This window comes from Salmo salar, chromosome 19 (genome assembly GCF_965601325.2).
Source record: "Salmo salar chromosome 19, fSalSal1, whole genome shotgun sequence".
Taxonomy (NCBI): domain Eukaryota; kingdom Metazoa; phylum Chordata; class Actinopteri; order Salmoniformes; family Salmonidae; genus Salmo; species Salmo salar.
In genome coordinates, this window is record NC_138309.1 from 11,671,026 (window position 1) to 11,690,384 (window position 19,359).

At 42.6% G+C, this 19,359-nt stretch overlaps 1 protein-coding gene across 2 annotated transcripts in view; it reads right to left on the reverse strand.

Moving 5' to 3' along the window:
• The window catches only part of sema5a (sema domain, seven thrombospondin repeats (type 1 and type 1-like), transmembrane domain (TM) and short cytoplasmic domain, (semaphorin) 5A), a 196,746-nt gene that overhangs the window by 46,841 nt on the left and 130,546 nt on the right, over window positions 1–19,359 (reverse strand). For both annotated transcript variants that reach the window (XM_014157212.3, XM_014157211.3), the window contains 2 exons: window positions 19,041–19,184; window positions 5,527–5,674 (listed from right to left, as the gene is read on the reverse strand). In XM_014157212.3, coding sequence (XP_014012687.1) covers window positions 5,527–5,674; window positions 19,041–19,184 — 292 coding nt within the window. The remainder of the gene's footprint in view (window positions 1–5,526; window positions 5,675–19,040; window positions 19,185–19,359) is intronic.

Here is a 19,359-nt window from a genome sequence, read left to right on the forward strand (position 1 = left end):
TTCAGAGAGGTTTACCACACGGATAGGGAGACAGGGACAGACTCAGTTTCCGTCTAGGAATGGGGTCTTGGAATGAATGGGGTTCTGGGAAGGAAGCCTTCAGGGCCGGAGTGGTATTCCCCAAATAATGGCAGAACAGTGCTGACAGAGTTAAGGCAGCTGCAGCTGGGAGTGTGTGTGTGTGTGTCTGTTTGTGTGGTCCAAACACTGGCACGTCCTAGACTACATTATCGTCCGTCAGTGCAACCAAAAGCAGGTACTAGTGAACCGACCCATGCTGAACTGACCACCGCTTGATCAAGTCCAAGCTCCGAATTGACATTTGCCCACGCCACCCAAGGAAGACCTTGAATAAGAGACTCAACTGTAATGCCCTCAAAAACCCTTCCACCATCATCACTTGCGCCGTCTCCTCTACACCAAACTCCCCCCAACCCTCCCGGATTGATGAGAACGCTTCTGACATTCACACACTCCTACAAAACAAGTCCACAAAGCCCTCCTGTCCAACCCAGACTCCCCCACTCTCCAATCCTCTCTCTCCCAGGGTCAAAATATCTGATGAGATTAAAAGTATAACAGACAAAAACAACACCCAAGGGTTCTATGCTGCCATTAAAGCCCTCTACGGCCCGCAGAAACAAGTCATCACTTCGGTCAGGTCTACCCATGGAAACACACTTTTCAAGACCACCAGAGGATCTCGGAGAGATGGGTAGAGCACTCTGGAAACCTCCTTAACCACACCAACCCAAAAAACCTGCTCATCCTGTACACACTCCCACACATCCCCACCATTCATGAACGCGACACCCCACTGCAGTTTTCTGAGGTCCACCAGGCGATTAAAATCCTAAAAAATAACAAAAGTGCTGGACCAGACGGTATCCCAGGTGAAATCCTGAAGCAAAATCCTGTGCCAAATTCCAACTCCTAATCAAAGCCATCTGGCTGTCTGAAACCATCCCACAGGAATGGAAGGATGACAATATTGTAGTCATCTACAAGAAGGGTGACAAAGCAGCTTGTGGTAACATCAGAGGCATCTCCCTTCTTTCAGTGACAAGGAAGGCTTTATTTATTTAACTAGGCAAGTCAGTTAAGAACAAATTCTTATTTACAATACCAGCCTACCCTGGCCAAACCCAGACAACACTGGGCCAATTGTGCACCACCCTATGGGACTCCCAATCACAGCCAGATGTGATGGAGCCTGGATTTGAGCCAGGTACTGCAGTGACACCTCTTGCACTGAGATGCAGTGTCTTAAACCACTGCGCCACTCGGGGGCCCAAGGTCATTGCCAGGATAATGTGCTATCTACTTGCATAGCACCTATCTGAAAACATCCTCCCAGAATCACAGCGCGGCTTCAGGAAAGGCAGGAGCACAACCGACATAATTTTTGAGGCCAAACAAATGCAGGAAAAGTGCCAGGAACAAAACCAAGACCTCTACATGGCTTTGATAAACCTCATCAAAGCCTTTGACACCATCAAACGTGAGATGCTCTGGCAGCAGCTCACCAAACTTGAGTTGCCTCCCAAGTTTCTGAGTGTCTTAAAACAATTCCATGAAGGAATGCACGCCAGAGTGGTGCTTGGTGGGCATCAATCAGAGCCCTTTAGCGTAGAGGTTGGGGTCAAGCAAGGCTGTGTTCTGGCTCCGGGTCATTTTTAACATGTTCCATTTCTGCAGTTACAAGCCTGTCAAACAACTACCTTGGCTCAACCGACGGAATCCAGCTACAGTACCGTCAAGCCCACACAAAAAACAGAACCCAAACAGATCTTTGAATTCACGTCTGGCTCATACCCCAGAATCCATGCAACAGACCCTCAACCTGGTCTCCTCCACCTGTCGACCTCCAAGACAATACCCAAAAGACAGAAATAATTGCGCAACTCTCATCCGCATACCCCCACTCCCTTCTTTCATCATTGGTGGTGTTCTCCTCAAAGATGTACCCCATTTCACCTACCTTGGCGCTGGCCTCTCTCTGGCGTGCTCCCTAGATGATCAAGTCTCTGCTTCCATCAGATCACTCGGGGCCAGAGTTTTGGAAAATCTAAACCTCAAGACCCATACCAAAGTGGCAGTATACAACGTGTCTCCACCTGCTTTATGGCTCAGAGACCTGGACCCGATATAGGCCACACATAAACATCTTGGAAGCCTTTCACATCAGAAACCTCAAGACCCACACCAAAGGGGCAGTATACAATGTGTCTCCACCTGCTTTATGGCTCAGAAACCTGGACCCCATATAGGCAACACATAAACATCTTGGAAACCATTCAAATCAGATGCCTACAACACATCTTAGGGCTAACCTGGGAGGACAGAGTACCCCAGAGTACCCCATCCTCACCAACACCAAGTTGACCGACTCCTTTGTTGGCTCGGCCACGTGATCCGAATGCCTGAACACTGCCTCCCCCGTCGATTTCTCTAAGGCCAGCTAAGTGCAGACAAGCTCTCTGCTGGAGGACCTGCTGAAGCACTGTAACATTCATCCCTCTAGTCTGGAAAACCAAGAAGACAGCATCTTACATAGGAGATGCGAGAGATGCAGCCAAAGACACTAACGCACAGCTGGGACAACGCCATCCGACTCCCAACACACGTTTCTCAGCTCCCACAACCACATGAAGTGGCACAAGCGGCAATTGCGCTAACCCACCCCTTCCCCCCATCCACAAGAGGAGCATCATCGACATCTATGGACTAAGAGTGTGTGTGTGAACAGACACCCACCAGGGTAGTGAAAAGATAGTGCTGCAGTATATGTGTGTGTGGCCGTGCCGTTTTCTCAGTTGTTTTATAGGGTATCAGTCATGCTTCATTACAGTTAGACTGTTAAGGTATGGGAGGTCAGCTCTCTCAGTTGTTAAAGGGTTATCTGTGCTTAGTTAGGTTAATCACAGAACATTATCAGATATGTTACTACTTTGCTGTGGGTTGTAAGTTGCTACTTTCAGCTTGCCAGCAATATTACATTAGTCATGCGTCATTACCAGCTCCTGATGTGGTTGCTATGGAATGCAACAGTAGATATGGTTGCTATGGAATGCTATAATGCAAACATAGATATTTTATATACAGTGAGGGAAAAAAGTATTTGATCCCCTGCTGATTTTGTACGTTTGCCCACTTACAAAGAAATGATCAGTCTATAATTTTAATGGTAGGTTTATTTGAACAGTGAGAGACAGAATAACAACAAAACAATACAGAAAAACGCATGTCAAAAATATTCTAAAATGATTTGCATTTTAATGAGGGAAATAAGTATTTGACCCCTCTGCAAAACATAACTTAGTACTTGGTGGCAAAACCCTTGTTGGCAATCACAGAGGTCAGAAGTTTCTTGTAGTTGGCCACTAGGTTTGCACACATCTCAGGAGGGATTTTGTCCCACTCCTCTTTGCAGATCTTCTCCAAGTCATTAAGGTTTTGAGGCTGATGTTTGGCAACTCGAACCTTCAGCTCCCTCCACAGATTTTCTATGGGATTAAGGTCTGGAGACTGGCTAGGCCACTCCAGGACCTTAATGTGCTTCTTCTTGAGCCACTCCTTTGTTGCCTTGGCCGTGTGTTTTGGGTCATTGTCATGCTGGAATACCCATCCACGACCCATTTTCAATGCCCTGGCTGAGGGAAGGAGGTTCTCACCCAAGATTTGACGGTCCCTTTGATGCGGTGAAGTTGTCCTGTCCACTTAGCAGAAAAACACCCCCAAAGCATAATGTTTGTGTTCTTGGGGTCATAGGCAGCATTCCACCTCCTCCAAACACAGCGAGTTGAGTTGATGCCAAAGAGCTCCATTTTGGTCTCATCTGACCACAACACTTTCACCCAGTTGTCCTCTGAATCATTCAGATGTTCAATGGCAAACTTCAGACGGGCATGTATATGTGCTTTCTTGAGCAGGGGGACCTTGTGGGCGCTGCAGGATTTCAGTCCTTCACGGCGTAGTGTGTTACCAATTGTTTTCTTGGTGACTATGGTCCCAGCTGCCTTGAGATCATTGACAAGATCCTCCCATGTAGTTTGGGCTGATTCCTCACCATTCTCATGATCATTGCAACTCCACGAGGTGAGATCTTGCATGGAGCCCCAGGCTGAGGGAGATTGACAGTTCTTTTGTGTTTCTTTCATTTGAGAATAATCGCACCAACTGTTGTCACCTTCTCACCAAGCTGCTTGGCGATGGTCTTGTAGCCCATTCCAGCCTTGTGTAGGTCTACAATCTTGTCCATGACATCCTTGGAGAGCTCTTTGGTCTTGGCCATGGTGGAGAGTTTGGAATCTGATTGATTTCTTCTGTGGACAGGTGTCTTTTATGCAGGTAACAAGCTGAGATTAGGAGCACTCCCTTTAAGAGTGTGCTCCTAATCTCAGCTCGTTACCTGTATAAAAGACACCTGGGAGCCAGAAATCTTTCTGATTGAGAGGTCAAATACTTATTTCCCTCATTAAAATGGAAATCAATTTATAACATTTTTGACATGCGTTTTCCTGATTTTTTTGTTGTTATTCTATCTCTCACTGTTCAAATAAACCTACCATTAAAATTATAGACTGATAATTTATTTGTCAGTGGGCAAATGTACAAAATCAACAGGGGATCAAATACTTTTTCCCCTCACTGTAGCTCTGAAATGGGTTGCCAGTGCACAGTGAAACACTTGTAAGATGTAACTCTCTAATCATTTGACCCATATAGAGACCATGGTGCTATCTTTATGAAAGGGTCTATAGTCAGTACATCTGACAGTCACACACATACATTTGTTACTGGTTATCATGTGACTCTCTCTGACCCCTACTCACTAATCCATTTCAACTGTAAAGGAATCTCATGGTCATGTGTCTTCCTTTCTATTTCTACCAGGCCCGTGGACAGAGGGAGGAGTGGGTTTGAAAATAGTGTTAAAATAATATGACAGTCTCGTCATCCTCCTGACACCCAAGAGGACACCGCTGACATACACAACGTGCCATTACATCCCTCTGGCATCATCCAGCCTTGGACTTCATTACTCAGCACTAGGATATCATATGCAGTAGGTAACAATTATAGATGGTGGCAAAAATAAAATCTTATTTTTTTATATTCATTTGTTGTCAGCATACAGTAGATAGACTAATAAAAGTGATTAGCAATCTAACATGTACTTGTGTATTTTAATATGTGTATTCAGTTGAGAGAATATAGTGTAAGACCATTTAGGGGGGTGATTTAGTGTTATATGTTAATGGTTAGCAGTGGTCATGTATCTGCTGTTTTTAACAACATGTTAAGTGCCATGGCTGAATATAAATACTAGGGGATTTTGGAGGGGATGACCCTTAAAGTTCAATGTTACAGTTTAGATGGTTAAGAAGTTCAAGGTCAGCCTGCTATGGAAGTGCAGCCCAGATCTTTTGTGTGTGTGTGTGTGTGTGTGTGTGTGTGTGTGTGTGTGTGTGTGTGTGTGTGTGTGTGTGTGTGTGTGTGTGTGTGTGTGTGTGTGAGACATACCTGGGCACACCCAGGGCACTCGTTGCCGTTCTCGCAGGTCCTGCGACGTGATTGGATGCCGCCTCCGCAGGGCACCGTGCAGCGTTCCCATGCCGACCAGGCCGACCAATAGACATGAGGCGGGCAGGGCAGGTGCTCGTTACAATACCTAGGAAGGACAAAGACCACGGCGGATGAGTGTGTGTGTGTGTGTGTGTGTGTGTGTGTGTGTGTGTGTGTGTGTGTGTGTGTTTTTATGTCGCCATCAAAGACAGAGAAATTACACACTATTAAACTAGAATTACTAGAATTGAACAAAGCCTGCAAATGCACCATGTATGTGGTAACCCATTTTGATATTCCTCTGAAATTCAGACTTAAACATGCATGTAATGTTCATTTATGAAAGCTATATCTTAATGAGTCTACATGCATATTCCACATATTTTAATAGTGCTGCCTTTGAAAAAGCCACACAGACTCATGAATCATGTTTAATTACAATATTTAATTATTACTGTACCGCTCCATAGGTTAATTGTGACGTTCATTATCCAATAATGTGATGCTATTGATAGTCTTATTATGGTCCATATACTTACACACACTACAACTTCAGCAGTGTTTGTGTAACCATGAAAAACATTTCATGTTGGATAAAAACTTTGGTGATGGTGACTCACGCAGATTTCCCTTACTTCATCGTGTCTGAGATTTGACTCCGAGAGAAAGAGATAGGCCTTGTTATATCTGCTTATACATATAACAGATAACACACACTGTGTACAAAACATTAAGAACTGCTCTTTCCATGACATAGACTGGCCAGGTGAATCCAGGTGAAAGCTATGATCCCTTATTGATGTCACTTCAATCAGTGTAGATTTTTTAATTTTTTTTATTTCACCTTTATTTAACCAGGTAGGCAAGTTGAGAACAAGTTATCATTTACAATGAAGGGGAGGAAACAGGTTAAAGAAGGATTTTTAAGCCTTGAGACAATTGAAACATATGGCACACAAAAGAAAACGGGGTATCGTAGTAGGTACCAGGCACACCAGTTTGTGTCAAGAACTGCAACGCTGCTTGGTTTTTCTCACTCAACAGTTTCCTGTGAGTATCAAGAATGGTCCACCACCCAAAGGACATCCAGCCAACTTGACACAACTGTGGGAAGCATTGGAGTCAACATGGGCCATCTTGTAGAGTCCATGCCCCAACGAATTCAGGCTGGGGAGGTTCCTAATGTTTGCTATACTTAGTGTATATTATGTTGCTTTTTGGAGCGCAATGAAAAGTTGAAATAGGAAAACATTGGTGCATTACTCAGTTTTTCTATAAACCTATTTACATTAAAGTGCCTGAGATATGGCTGAGGAAAGGGAGAGAAAAAGAGAGATAGAGCGAGAGATGACAGAGCAAGAAAGAAAAAGAGAGCGAGAGGAAGGTAGAACGGGAGAGGGAGAGAAGCACCGACTGCAGGAAAAATGAAAACGAGAAAGAAAGAGAGTCGGAGAGAGAAAGGGAGAGAAATGAAGCGAGGGAGGAAGAGAATAGGTGTAAATGGGGTATAATGCAAATGGTAGCGATATTAGCATTGATCTGCAGGGTCCCCTGCTGAGCCTCAGAATGGAGGAGTCAGACCTAAGCCAGATCCATAGTAAATAGATTTAGAGCTTCGCTAAACTCATCGTCAATCCAGCCATGCAAATTGTTCTGCTCACTGATTAGATTAGCCTTTGTAAAATGCAATGTCCTCCCCCTCCCTCAGTAAAACTGGGGAGGAAGTCAAGAAGAAAATGGTACAAATAATTTGCCTATAGGAGCTGAGTAAGCAGGGGAATACAGTGAACATGTGCTGAGGGGGATGCTAGCATAAGGTACATAAACCTGAACATTACCCAGCCAGACTTCTGCCCCATGGCATTGACTGATTGGTTTTTATAACTGTTTCTCTTCCTACGGCCAGCAAACAAGGACAAACTGCTGGGATGCCCTTGGCCAGGTACTCAGACAGTTGGGTGTGAAAGAGTGACTTTTCATCATTGATATATACACTACATGACCAAAAGTATGTGGACACCTGCTTGTCAAACGTCTCATTCCAAAATCATGGGCATTAATATGAAGTTCATCCCAAAGGTGTTCGATGGGGTTGAGGTCAGGGCTTTGTGTAGGCCAGCCAAGTTCTTCCACACTGATCTCGACAAACCATTTCTGTATGGACCTTTGTGCATGGGGGCACTGTCATGCTGAAACAGCAAAGGGCCTTCCCCAAACGGTTGCCACAAAGTTGGAAGCACAGAATCGTATAGAATGTCATCGTATGCTGTAGCATTAATATTAACCTTCACTGGAACTAAGGTGCCTAGCCCGAACAATGAAAATCAGACCCAGACTGATATTTCACTCCCACCAAACTTGACAGTTGGCACTATACATTGGGGCAGGTAGCGTTCTCCTGGTATGCGCCAAACCCAGATTCGTCCGTCAGACTGCCAGATGTTGAAGCGTGATTCATCACTCCAGAGAACGCGTTTCCACTGCTCCAGAGTACAATGGCGGCGAGCTTTACACCTTTACGCCTTCAGAAAGTATTCATACCCCTTGACTTATTCCACATTTTGTTGTGTTAAAGCCTGAATAAAATGTTTACAATACTCTATATCACAGAATACCCTATAATGACAAAGTGCAATCGTTATTAAATACTCTTAAAAACAATGTTGAAAACGGGATCATTTTATTGTTCGCTAACTTCGCTGGGTAGACCTCTGTGGTTGGAGAGAAAAGTACATTACCTCTACTTATCACTATGTTTAGCCAACTGTACAAAGCTTCTGCCGGAAGCTTGCAAAGTAAACATCAGCTAACAGTACATTGGCAAATACGTTCTTCGCTGCTTGACAGGCAGAGCCCACAAAGGATGGGAAATGAACCTAAACCACTCATACCTGTCAGGTATAGTTAACGTTTATTTTATATCACTCAAATATTCAATTAATGGTGGTCAATATTGAGAGATATCGTGAGGCTACCCTCACGTATCTAAAATGACTTAATCAATTGATGCTTACTGATTATGAAAAGCATGTAGTTACTTGCTGTGTAACTGATGATAAAGCTAAATGTGTGCAATAGTTTTGCATGGAATTATGGGAAATGTGTAGTTCTGACTAGGCTCTTCAAGAGGTGATGATATTACAACCAAATAGTTAACATTTATTAAACAATCCCTTGAAAACAGCACAGAGTTGTCAAATGTTTTAGAGGAGCTGGGGGTCTCCCTGCCCCCCCAGCAAGAAAACCGAACGCTCTGTACCGTATTTTGACGCTATACTTTAGCTCTAACTATAGCCATCAGGCTTTATAAATAAAGTGTGCGTGTACATCTGAGATGAATATCTATTAAAGGAGGCTCTATGGCCACAGCAGAAAAACCCTCCACCCTATTCCTAGCATTAAAGGGAGAGCACACTCCCAAAATCAGTGGTCCAACGTATAGCTGAGTCTACATTCCACACCATTTGTTCTGCACATCTGTATTTGCATTTGGTGGGAATCACTACATGCCTTTAACAAGTCAAGACAGTTTGCCTTTCAATTAGGACAGAAATGAGAGGAGATAGATAGGTAGATAGATAGATAGATAGATAGATAGATAGATAGATAGATAGATAGATAGATAGATAGATAGATAGATAGATAGATAGATAGATAGATAGATAGATAGATAGATAGATAGATAGATAGATAGATAGATAGATAGATAGATAGAGCAGAGAGAATGAGAGAGGACAGTAAGAGAGAGAGAGAGAGAGAGAGAGAGAGAGAGAGAGAGAGAGAGAGAGAGGATATTTAGAGAGAGTACAGAGAGAGACTTTAAATTGAGAGAATGTGTGTGTGAGACAGAAAGCGAAAGACAGAGAGAGAGAGAGAGAGAGAGAGAGAGAGAGCGGACAGAGAGCGAGAAAGCGGACAGAGCATGAGCAGAATCAAGAAAACCTACTCTTTTGGGACAGAGAGACCCTTTTCCCCCGCAAGATCAGACTGATACAGCATATTTCATCCATTAACACGTGTCTCCCTCCCCAGTGTGTAAAGCCACCAAGCCCTACTATAGGACCCTGATGGATTTTCCATTCTCACAGCTCTACTGTTCAAGGTGTTTTATTGGCTGAGCAGGTAGTGTGAAAGAAGCAGAGAGGAAAAGAGGGTCAAGGAGTGAAAGACTGAGGGAGAGAGAGAGAGATGGAGGTGGCAGGGTAGTCATAGTTATGAGTGCACTCGAACAAATGATAAATCTACAGTCTCTTTTTCACCTTGAAAACTTGCTTCAGTCACCATGGAAACTCTTCAGTCATTTACAGCTCTGTTTTTTTCACACTTTCTTTCCATTTTTCTCACGGTCACATTTTGAAATAATTGTTTACATTTTTTATTTTACTCTTATTTTACCAGGTAAGTTGACTGAGAACAAATTGTTCTACAGTCTCATACACAAATGCCTTAAGCCTGTGTCACACGAAGCAATTTGGACACAATTTCTGTTGCAGATGCAAGTTGCAAGTGACATCATCTAAAGCACCTTTGCTGATTGATACATGAAGCAATTCAAACGCAATTCAAATTGCATGCAACAGTCAACCCTGTCATCAATGGTGTAAAGTACTTAAGTAAAGATTATTTAAAGTACTACTTAAGACGTTTTTTGGGGCATCTGTACTTAACTATTTATCTTTTTGACAACTTTTACTTGTACTACATTCCTAAAGAAAATAATGTACTTTTTAATCTATACATTTTCACTGACAAAATTCTTTCCAATGTGTCAAGCAATTATCTTTTTGTTTTCTCATGATTTGGTTGGGTCTAATTGTGTTGCTGTCCTGGGGTTTTGTGGGGTCTGTTTGTGAACAGAGCCCCAGGACCAGCTTGCTTAGGGGGCTCTTCTCCAGGTTTATTTATCTGTAGGTGATGGCTTTGATATGATACGGTGGTTGTAGAATTTATCGGCTCTTTTCTGGATTTTGATAATTAGCAGGTATCGGCCTAATTCTGCTCTGCATGTATTATTTGGTGTTTTACAAAAGTTTGGCAGAATTCTGAATTCAGAATTCATCTCAATTTGGTGTTTGTCCCATTTTGTGAATTCTTGGTTGATGAGTGGACCCTAGACCTCACAACCATAAAGGGCAATGGGTTCTATAACTGATTCAAGTATTTATAGCCAGATCCTAATTGGTATGTCGAATTCTATGTTCCTTTTGATGGTATAGAAGGCCCTGTATATTTTATAATTTCATTTAAGATACCATCAACACCACAGGCCTTTTGGGTTGGAGGGTTTATATTTCGTCCTGTAGTTCAATTCAATGTAATTGGAGAATCCAGTGGGTTCTGGAAGTCTTTAATAGTTGATTCTAAGATTTGTATTTGATCGTGTATATGTTTTTGCTGTTTGTTCTTTGTTATAGAACCAAAAAGATAGGAGAAGTGGTTTATCCATACATCTCCGTTTTGGATAGATAACTCTTTGTGTTGTTGTTTGTTTAGAGTTTGCCAATTTTCCCAGAAGTGGTTAGATTCTATGGATTCTTCAATTACATTGAGCTGATTTCTAATGTGCTGTTCCTTCTTTTTCCGTAGTGTATTTCTGTATTGTTTTAGTGATTCACCATAGTGAAGCCGTAGGCTCAGGTTGTCTGGGTCTCTATATTTTTGGTTGGATAGGTTTCTCAATTTCTTTCTTAGGTTTTTGCATTCTTCATCAAACCATTTGTCATTGTTGTTTCATTTTCTTAGGTTGTCTGCTTGAAATTTTTTGATTTGATAAGGAAGCTGAGAAGTCAACTATACTGTTTAGGTTTTCTACTGTCAGGTTTACACCTTCACTATTATAGTGAAACATTCTGTCCAGGAAATTGTCTAGAAGGGATTGAATTTGTTGTTGCCTAATTGTTTTTTGGTAGATTTCCACACTACTTTCCTTCCATCTACAGTATAGCATTTCTGAATATTATTCAGTTCTTTTGTCTTTGATGCATCATGACCGAGCAAAACTCTGTCAAGTAGTGTGTGATTTTGCTGTGATCTGATAGGGGTGTCAGTGGACTGTGAACACTAAGGGACTCTGGGTTGAGATCAGTGATAAAGCAGTCTACAGTACTACTGCCAAGAGACGAGCTACAGTTGAAGTCGGAAGTTTACATACACTTAGATTGGAGTCATTAAAAATCGTTTTTCAACCACTCCACAAATTTCTTTTAACAAACTATAGTTTTGGCAAGTCGGTTAGGACATCTACTTTGTGCATGACACAAGTCATTTTTCCAACAATTATTTACAGACAGATTATTTCACTTATAATTCACTGTATCATAATTCCAGTGGGTCAGAAGTTTACATACACTAAACTGGCTGTGCCTTTAAACAGCTTGGAAAAATGTCATGGCTTTAGAAGCTTCTGATAGGGTAATTGACATAATTTGAGTCAATTGGAGGTGTACCTATGGATGTATTTCAAGGCCTACCTTCAAACTCAGAGCCTCTTTGCTTGACATCAAGGGAAAAATAAAATAAATCAGCCAAGACCTCTGATATAAAATTGTAGACCTCCACAAGTCTGGTTTATCCTTGGGAGCAATTTCCAAATGCCTGAAGGTATCACGTTTATCTGTACAAACAATAGTACGCAAGTATAAACACCATGGGACCACGCAGCCGTCATACCGCTCAGGAAGGAGACGTGTTCTGTCTCCTAGAGATGAACCTACTTTGGTGCGAAAAGTGCATATCAATCCCAGAACAACAGCAAAGGACCTTGTGAAGATGCTGGAGGAAACAGGTACAAAAGTATCTATATCCACAGTAAAACGAGTCCTATATCGACATAAACTGAAAGGCCGCTCAGCAAGGAAGAAGCCACTGCTCCAAAACCACCATAAAAAAAGCCAGACTACGGTTTGCAACTGCACACGGGGACAAAGATCGTACTTTTTGGAGAAATGTCTTCTGGTCTGATGAAACAAAAATAGAACTGTTTGGCCATAATGACCACCATTATGTTTGGAGGAAAAAGGGGGAGGCTTGAGGGGGAGGCTTGCAAGCCGAAGAACACCATCCCAACCGTGAAGCACAGGGGTGGCAGCATTATGTTGTGGGGGTGCTTTGCTGCAGGAGGGACAGGTGCACTTCACAAAATAGATGGCATCATGAGGTAGGAAAATTATGTGGATATATTGAAGCAACATCTCAAGACATCAGTCAGGAAGTTAAAGCTTGGTCGCAATGGGTCTTCCAAATGGACAATGACCCCAAGCATACTTCCAAAGTTGTGGTAAAATGGCTTAAGGACAACAAAGTCAAGATATTGGAGTGGCCATCACAAAGCCCTGACCTCAATCCTATAGAAAATTTGTGGGCAGAACTGAAAAAGCGTGTGCGAGCAAGGAGGCCTACAAACCTGACTCAGTTACACCAGCTCTGTCAGGAGGAATGGGCCAAAAGTCACCCAACTTATTGTGGGAAGCTTGTGGAAGGCTACCGAAACGTTTAACCCAAGTTAAACAATTTAAAGGCAATGCTACCAAATACTAATTGAGTGTATGTAAACTTCTGACCCACTGGGAATGTGATGAAAGAAATAAAAGCTGAAATAAATCATTCTCTCTACCTTTATTCTGACATTTCACATTCTTAAAATAAAGTGGTGATCCTAACTGACCTAAGACAGGGTATTTTTACTAGGATTAAATGTCAGGAATTGTGAAAAACTGAGTATAAATGGATTTGGCTAAGGTGTTTGTAAAATTCCAACTTCAACTGTATATGTGTACCTACCATAGGAGTCCCCTTGAAGCCTACCATTGACTATCAACATACCCAGCGTCTGACATAGTTGCAGGAGTTGTGACCCGTTTTTGTTGGTTATGTTGTCGTAGTTGTGTCTAGGGGGGCATATGGGGCTGGGAATGTTGTCACCTCCAGGTAGGTGTTTGTCCCCGTGTGCTGAGGGTGTCAGGTTCTTGTCCAGTTCTGGCATTTAGGTCGCCACAGACTAGTACATGTCCCTGGGCCTGGAAATGGTTGATCTCCCCCTCTAGGATGGAGAAGCTGTCATCGTTAAAGTATGGAGGTTCTATTGGGGCTATATAGGTCACACACGAGAACATTTTTCTCTGATTAGATAATTCCCTTTTTAATTTCTAGCCATATGCAAAATGTTCCTGTTTTGACAAATTTAATAGAGTGGGTTAGGTCTGCTCTATACCAAATTAGCATATCCCCTGAATATCCTCCCTGTTTCACACCTGGTAGTTTGGTGGATTGGACTACCAGCTCTCTGTAACCTAGATGGCAATCAGTGGGTCCATCTGCTCTATACCATGTGTCTTGTAGGATGACAATGTCTGTATTTCCAATTTCTTTGATGAAGTCTGTGTTCCTGCTCTTTAGGCCAAAGACAGATGACCTCAGATCTTGTATATTCAAGGATGAGATAGTAAAAGCTTTGTGTTCCATTGGTTCTAGTGTTGTTTTTGTGTGGTTTAGGCCCGGACCATCACAGTAGGTGTGAGCAGAGCATGTTGAGCATCTGATACATACCTCTTAGGTCGCAGGATGGGGCATGGGCAGGTGTAATATTGGGGTTTGGGCCTGTTGCTCTGCTCACGGCTTGGGCATATGTCCTGCTGTCATGTTGAGGCCCTTGCCTCAGAGGCGGGGGGCATGGGGTGGGCCGAAGGGCCATAGGTCTGATATGGGGGGGCCTATATAGAGTGTGGCCAGGGTTTGCTTGGGGTGGTTTTAGATGGTTGGGGTGTGGCTGGTGATGCTGTGGTCTGGGTGTAGTTCCTCTTGGCATGGGTTGTCTCAGTGCAGGTCCTTCAGGAGGGGGTCTTGCAGGTCTGGGAGGGTGTCTCGCTGGTCTCAGAGGGGTGTCTAGTGCTCTCTTGCTCCTGTGTGAGGTGCTGGAGCTACGTTTGAGGGTGACGTCCTTCAGGGTCCTGGCAAACAATCGGATGGCTGCCTTGTAGAGGTAGACCTGGTCGTAAAGTCCAGGGTGGAGTGGTGGGCCAGGTATACATTAGGTTTTGAGGCACAGTCTTGTGAAATGCTTGCATTCACCTGCTGTATGGTGGCAGGGTGAAAGTATTTTCGTGGTAGCAGGGTGGAGATAACCACTTGTGCTTTGGGGGAAGTGGAAGATGTTTTTTCAATCACTCCCTTGAGTGCTGTGGCCACCCTTTCCTGCTGCGCCCTCAGGTCATTTGTGCCCATGAGAATTATGATGTGACTGGAGACTCTAGTCTGTTCTCTGACAATAGCTTCTGGGCATGCCTAGTGTTTGTTCACCAGAGCTTAGCCACTTTGTGTTTGTGAAAAAGTTTATCCTCTTGAATGTATTTGCCATTTGAGTCAATGAGGAGCTCTGGCTCTGGCTTTTGTATGTTCTCAGTGGATGTGTTGGGGTTTTCAAGACAGCAATCAGGGGAGCAAGCGTCCCACCTACTCAGCAAGCGTCCCACCTACTCAACAGCCAGTGTAATCCCGTGGCGCGTTATTCAAATTCCTCAAAAATGCAAAAACTTCAATTTTTCAAACATATGACTATTTTACACCATTTTAAAGATAAGACTCTCGTTAACCTCTTACATCTAGACGTTCCTCTAGCGGAACACCTGCTCCAATATCCAATGATGGGCGTGGCGCGAAATACAAATTCCTCTAAAATCCGAAAACTTCCATTTTTCAAACATATGACTATTTCACCGCATTTTAAAGACAAGACTCTCGTTAATCTAACCACACTGTCCGATTTCAAAAAGGCTTTACAGCGAAAGCAAAACATTAGATTATGTCAGCAGAGTACCCAGCCAGAAATAATCAGACACCCATTTTTCAAGCTAGCATATAATGTCACAAAAACCCAGAAGACAGCTAAATGCAGCACTAACCTTTGATGATCTTCATCAGATGACACACCTAGGACATTATGTTATACAATACATGCATGTTTTGTTCAATCAAGTTCATATTTATATCAAAAACCAGCTTTTTACATTAGCATGTGACGTTCAGAACTAGCATACTTCCGGGGAATTTACTAACAATTTACTAAATTACTCACGATAAACGTTCACAAAAAGCATAACAATTATTTTAAGAATTATAGATACAGAACTCCTCTATGCATTCGATATGTCCGATTTTAAAATAGCTTTTTGGTGAAAGCACATTTTGCAATATTCTAAGTACATAGCCCAGCCATCACGGGCTAGCTATTTAGACACCCGGCAAGTTTAGCCTTCACCAAAATCAGATTTACTATTACAAAAGTTTGATTACCTTTTGTTGTCTTCGTCAGAATGCACTCCCAGGACTGCTACTTCAATAACAAATGTTGGTTTGGTCCAAAATAATCCATCGTTATATCCGAATAGCGGCGTTTTGTTCGTGCGTTCCAGAAACTATCCGAAATGGTAAATCAGGGTCGCGCGCATGGCGCAATTCGTGACAAAAAAATTCTAAATATTCCATTACCGTACTTCGAAGCATGTCAACCGCTGTTTAAAATCAATTTTTATGCAATTTATCTCGTAAAAAAGCGATAATATTCCGACCGGGAATCTCCTTTTCGGTAAACAGAGGAAAAATCACAAAGACGGGGGCGGCCAGTGCACGCGCCTAAGCCCACAGTCCCTTGATCGGCCACTTGAGAAAGGCGATAATGTGTTTCAGCCTGGGGCTGGAATGACAACATTCAGGTTTTTCCCGGGCTCTGAGAGCCTATGGAAGACGTAGGAAGTGTCACGTTAGAGCAGAGATCCTTTGTAATGGATAGAGATGGCAAAGAAGTTCAAGAAATGGTCAGACAGGGTACTTCCTGTACAGAATCTTCTCACGTTTTGGCCTGCCAAATGAGTTCTGTTATACTCACAGACACCATTCAAACAGTTTTAGAAACTTTGGAGTGTTTTCTATCCAAAGCTAATCATTATATGCATATTCTAGTTTCTGGGCAGGACTAATAATCAGATTAAATCGGGTACGTTTTTTATCCAGCCGTGAAAATACTGCCCCCAAGCCATAACAGGTTAATCTAACCACACTGTCCGATTTCAAAAAGGCTTTAAAACGAAAGCAAAACATTAGATTATGTCAGCAGAGTACCCAGGCAGAAATAATCAGACACCCATTTTTCAAGCTAGCATATAATGTCACATAAACCCAAACCACAGCTAAATGTAGCACTAACCTTTGATGATCTTCATCAGATGACAACCCTAGGACATTATGTTATACAATACATGCATGTTTTGTTCAATCAAGTTCATATTTATATCAAAAACCAGCTTTTTACATTAGCATGTGACTAGCATTCCCACCGAACACTGCCGGTGAATTTACTAAATTACTCACGATAAACGTTCACAAAAAGCACAACAAATATTTTAAGAATTATAGATACAGAACTCCTCTATGCACTCGATATGTCCGATTTTAAAATAGCTTTTCGGTGAAAGCACATTTTGCAATATTCTCAGTAGATAGCCCGGCATCACAGGGCTAGATATTTAGACACCCAGCAAGTTTAGCACTCACCAAAGTCAGATTTACTATAAGAAAAATTGTATTACCTTTGCTGTCTTCGTCAGAATGCACTCCCAGGACTTCTACTTCAATAACAAATGTTGGTTTGGTTCAAAATAATCCATAGTTATATCCAAACAGCGGCGTTTTGTTCGTGCGTTCAAGACACTATCCGAAAGGGTAAATAAGGGTGACGAGCATGGCGCAATTCGTGTCAAAAAAATAATTATTCCATTACCGTACTTCGAAGCATGTCAACCGCTGTTTAAAATCAATTTTTATGCCATTTTTCTCATTAAAAAAGCGATAATATTCCGACCGGGAATCTGCGTTTAGGTAAACAGACGAAAGAAAATAAAGCATTCGGTCGACTCGGGCACGCGCCTAAGCCCATAGTACTCTGATCGGCCACTTGCCAAAAGCGATAAAGTGTTTCAGCCAGAGCCTGCCTCGATATCGTTCAGCTTTTTCCCGGGCTCTGAGAGCCTATGGGAGCCGTAGGAAGTGTCACGTTACTGCAAAGATCCTCAGTCTTCAATATAAAGAGCCAAGATGAAACACAATTTGTCAGACAGGCCACTTCCTGCATGGAATCTTCTCAGGTTTTGGCCTGCCATATGAGTTCTGTTATACTCACAGACACCATTCAAACAGTTTTAGAAACTTTAGGGTGTTTTCTATCCAAAGCCAATAATTATATGCATATTCTAGTTACTGGGCAGGAGTAGTAACCAGATTAAATCGGGTACGTTTTTTATCCGGCTGTGTCAATACTGCCCCCTAGCCCTAACAGGTTAAGTGATAATTGATCAGTTCAGTTTCTTTCCTAGCAGCTTGGTACTTTGTAGCCTTATTTATTAAGCTTTACATAACACAATTCCCTCGAGATTATTGTCTTTTACTTTTAGCCTTCAGAAGTAGGTTCAGACTGAACTTTAAACACTCAGTGTTGTTGCAGATGGTATTTCCAGGTTCCGCTGTGTTTCTTCTGCGGGTTTTGGTTTGTTAGAAGTTTTTTTTGATAGTCCTTGGTAGGAATAGTCCATTCAGGTCATTTTGTCTTAAATCAAGGTTTTCGGTGTGGAATAGTGTACAAGTCCTTCTAAAACATTCAAGTTTATCTACATTTATCCAACTCTCATTCTATCTTTTTTCAGGAGAACTCAGGAGCTCATGCTCTACGTGTGTGTGTGTCTCTCTCTCTCTATCCCCCTCCCTCTTTCCCTCCCTCCAGAGGTGGTCAATGAAATTAGCAGCATGTCTGGGTAGCTAAAAGAAGCTAGAGTCTCATATAAAGAATGCCCAAGTCCCCCATGCTTCATTATGATGAAATGGACCATGTATAAATGACATATAGAGGAACAAAGTACCCAGACATTAAGGAATCTATCTGAAGTTATTCTCATATTATTATTTACTTTGTTGTAAAGTTTCAGGTAAAGAAGTTTCACTTCAAACAACCTGTAGACGTGTTGACCTTCTCTACCAGCACTGTTTCATGTTCTCCAGCTTTTATTTTTCTTCTCTCACTTTCTTTCTCTGCAAATCCCATATTTCAGAGGGCAACATCGGTGGCTTAGAAACCTTCAAAACATATTTTTTGGAGGTGATTATTCCAGACCGATCCAGAGCTCCAGAAGGAATGCAGCTTCCCTCGTCTGTGTGGAGCTCAGATAATTACCAGGCTCAGAAACACCCCTCTCTCTCTTAATTGGCTGTCAGAGTCGGACAGAAGCGATTATGACAACAGCGAGTAATTTCTTCCAGTCATACATTTTACATTAGAATGTATGACTGGCTGGGTGAAGGACTCAAGACTTCTGTGACACTCACACCAGCAAGGGGACTGTGTGAGGTGATCTTGTGTGGATTTACGGTTGAGTATTAGTGGCTATGTGCGCGTGTACATGTGTATGAATTTATGTGTGCGAGTCCTGTACCTCTCTTCTCGGTTCTGCCCCACACACACTCGTCCTCCGTGGCGCGGAGTGGGGTTGCTGCAGGACCTCTGGCGGACCTGGAAGCCAATGCCACAGCTGGTACTGCAGGGAGCCCACAGAGTCCAGGGGGTCCACACTCCATTCCTATAGAGAAACACAGACCACAGGGTTACACACACAACGAGAGAGGCGGTGGAGAAAGATAGAACGCTTGCTATTGGGAAAATCTTTCTGTTGTCGAATGAAATATATACTCTGTTTCATGTATTATCCATAACATGGACTGTAAGCTTGTGGTGTCTTTGTGAGAAAAGGGCAG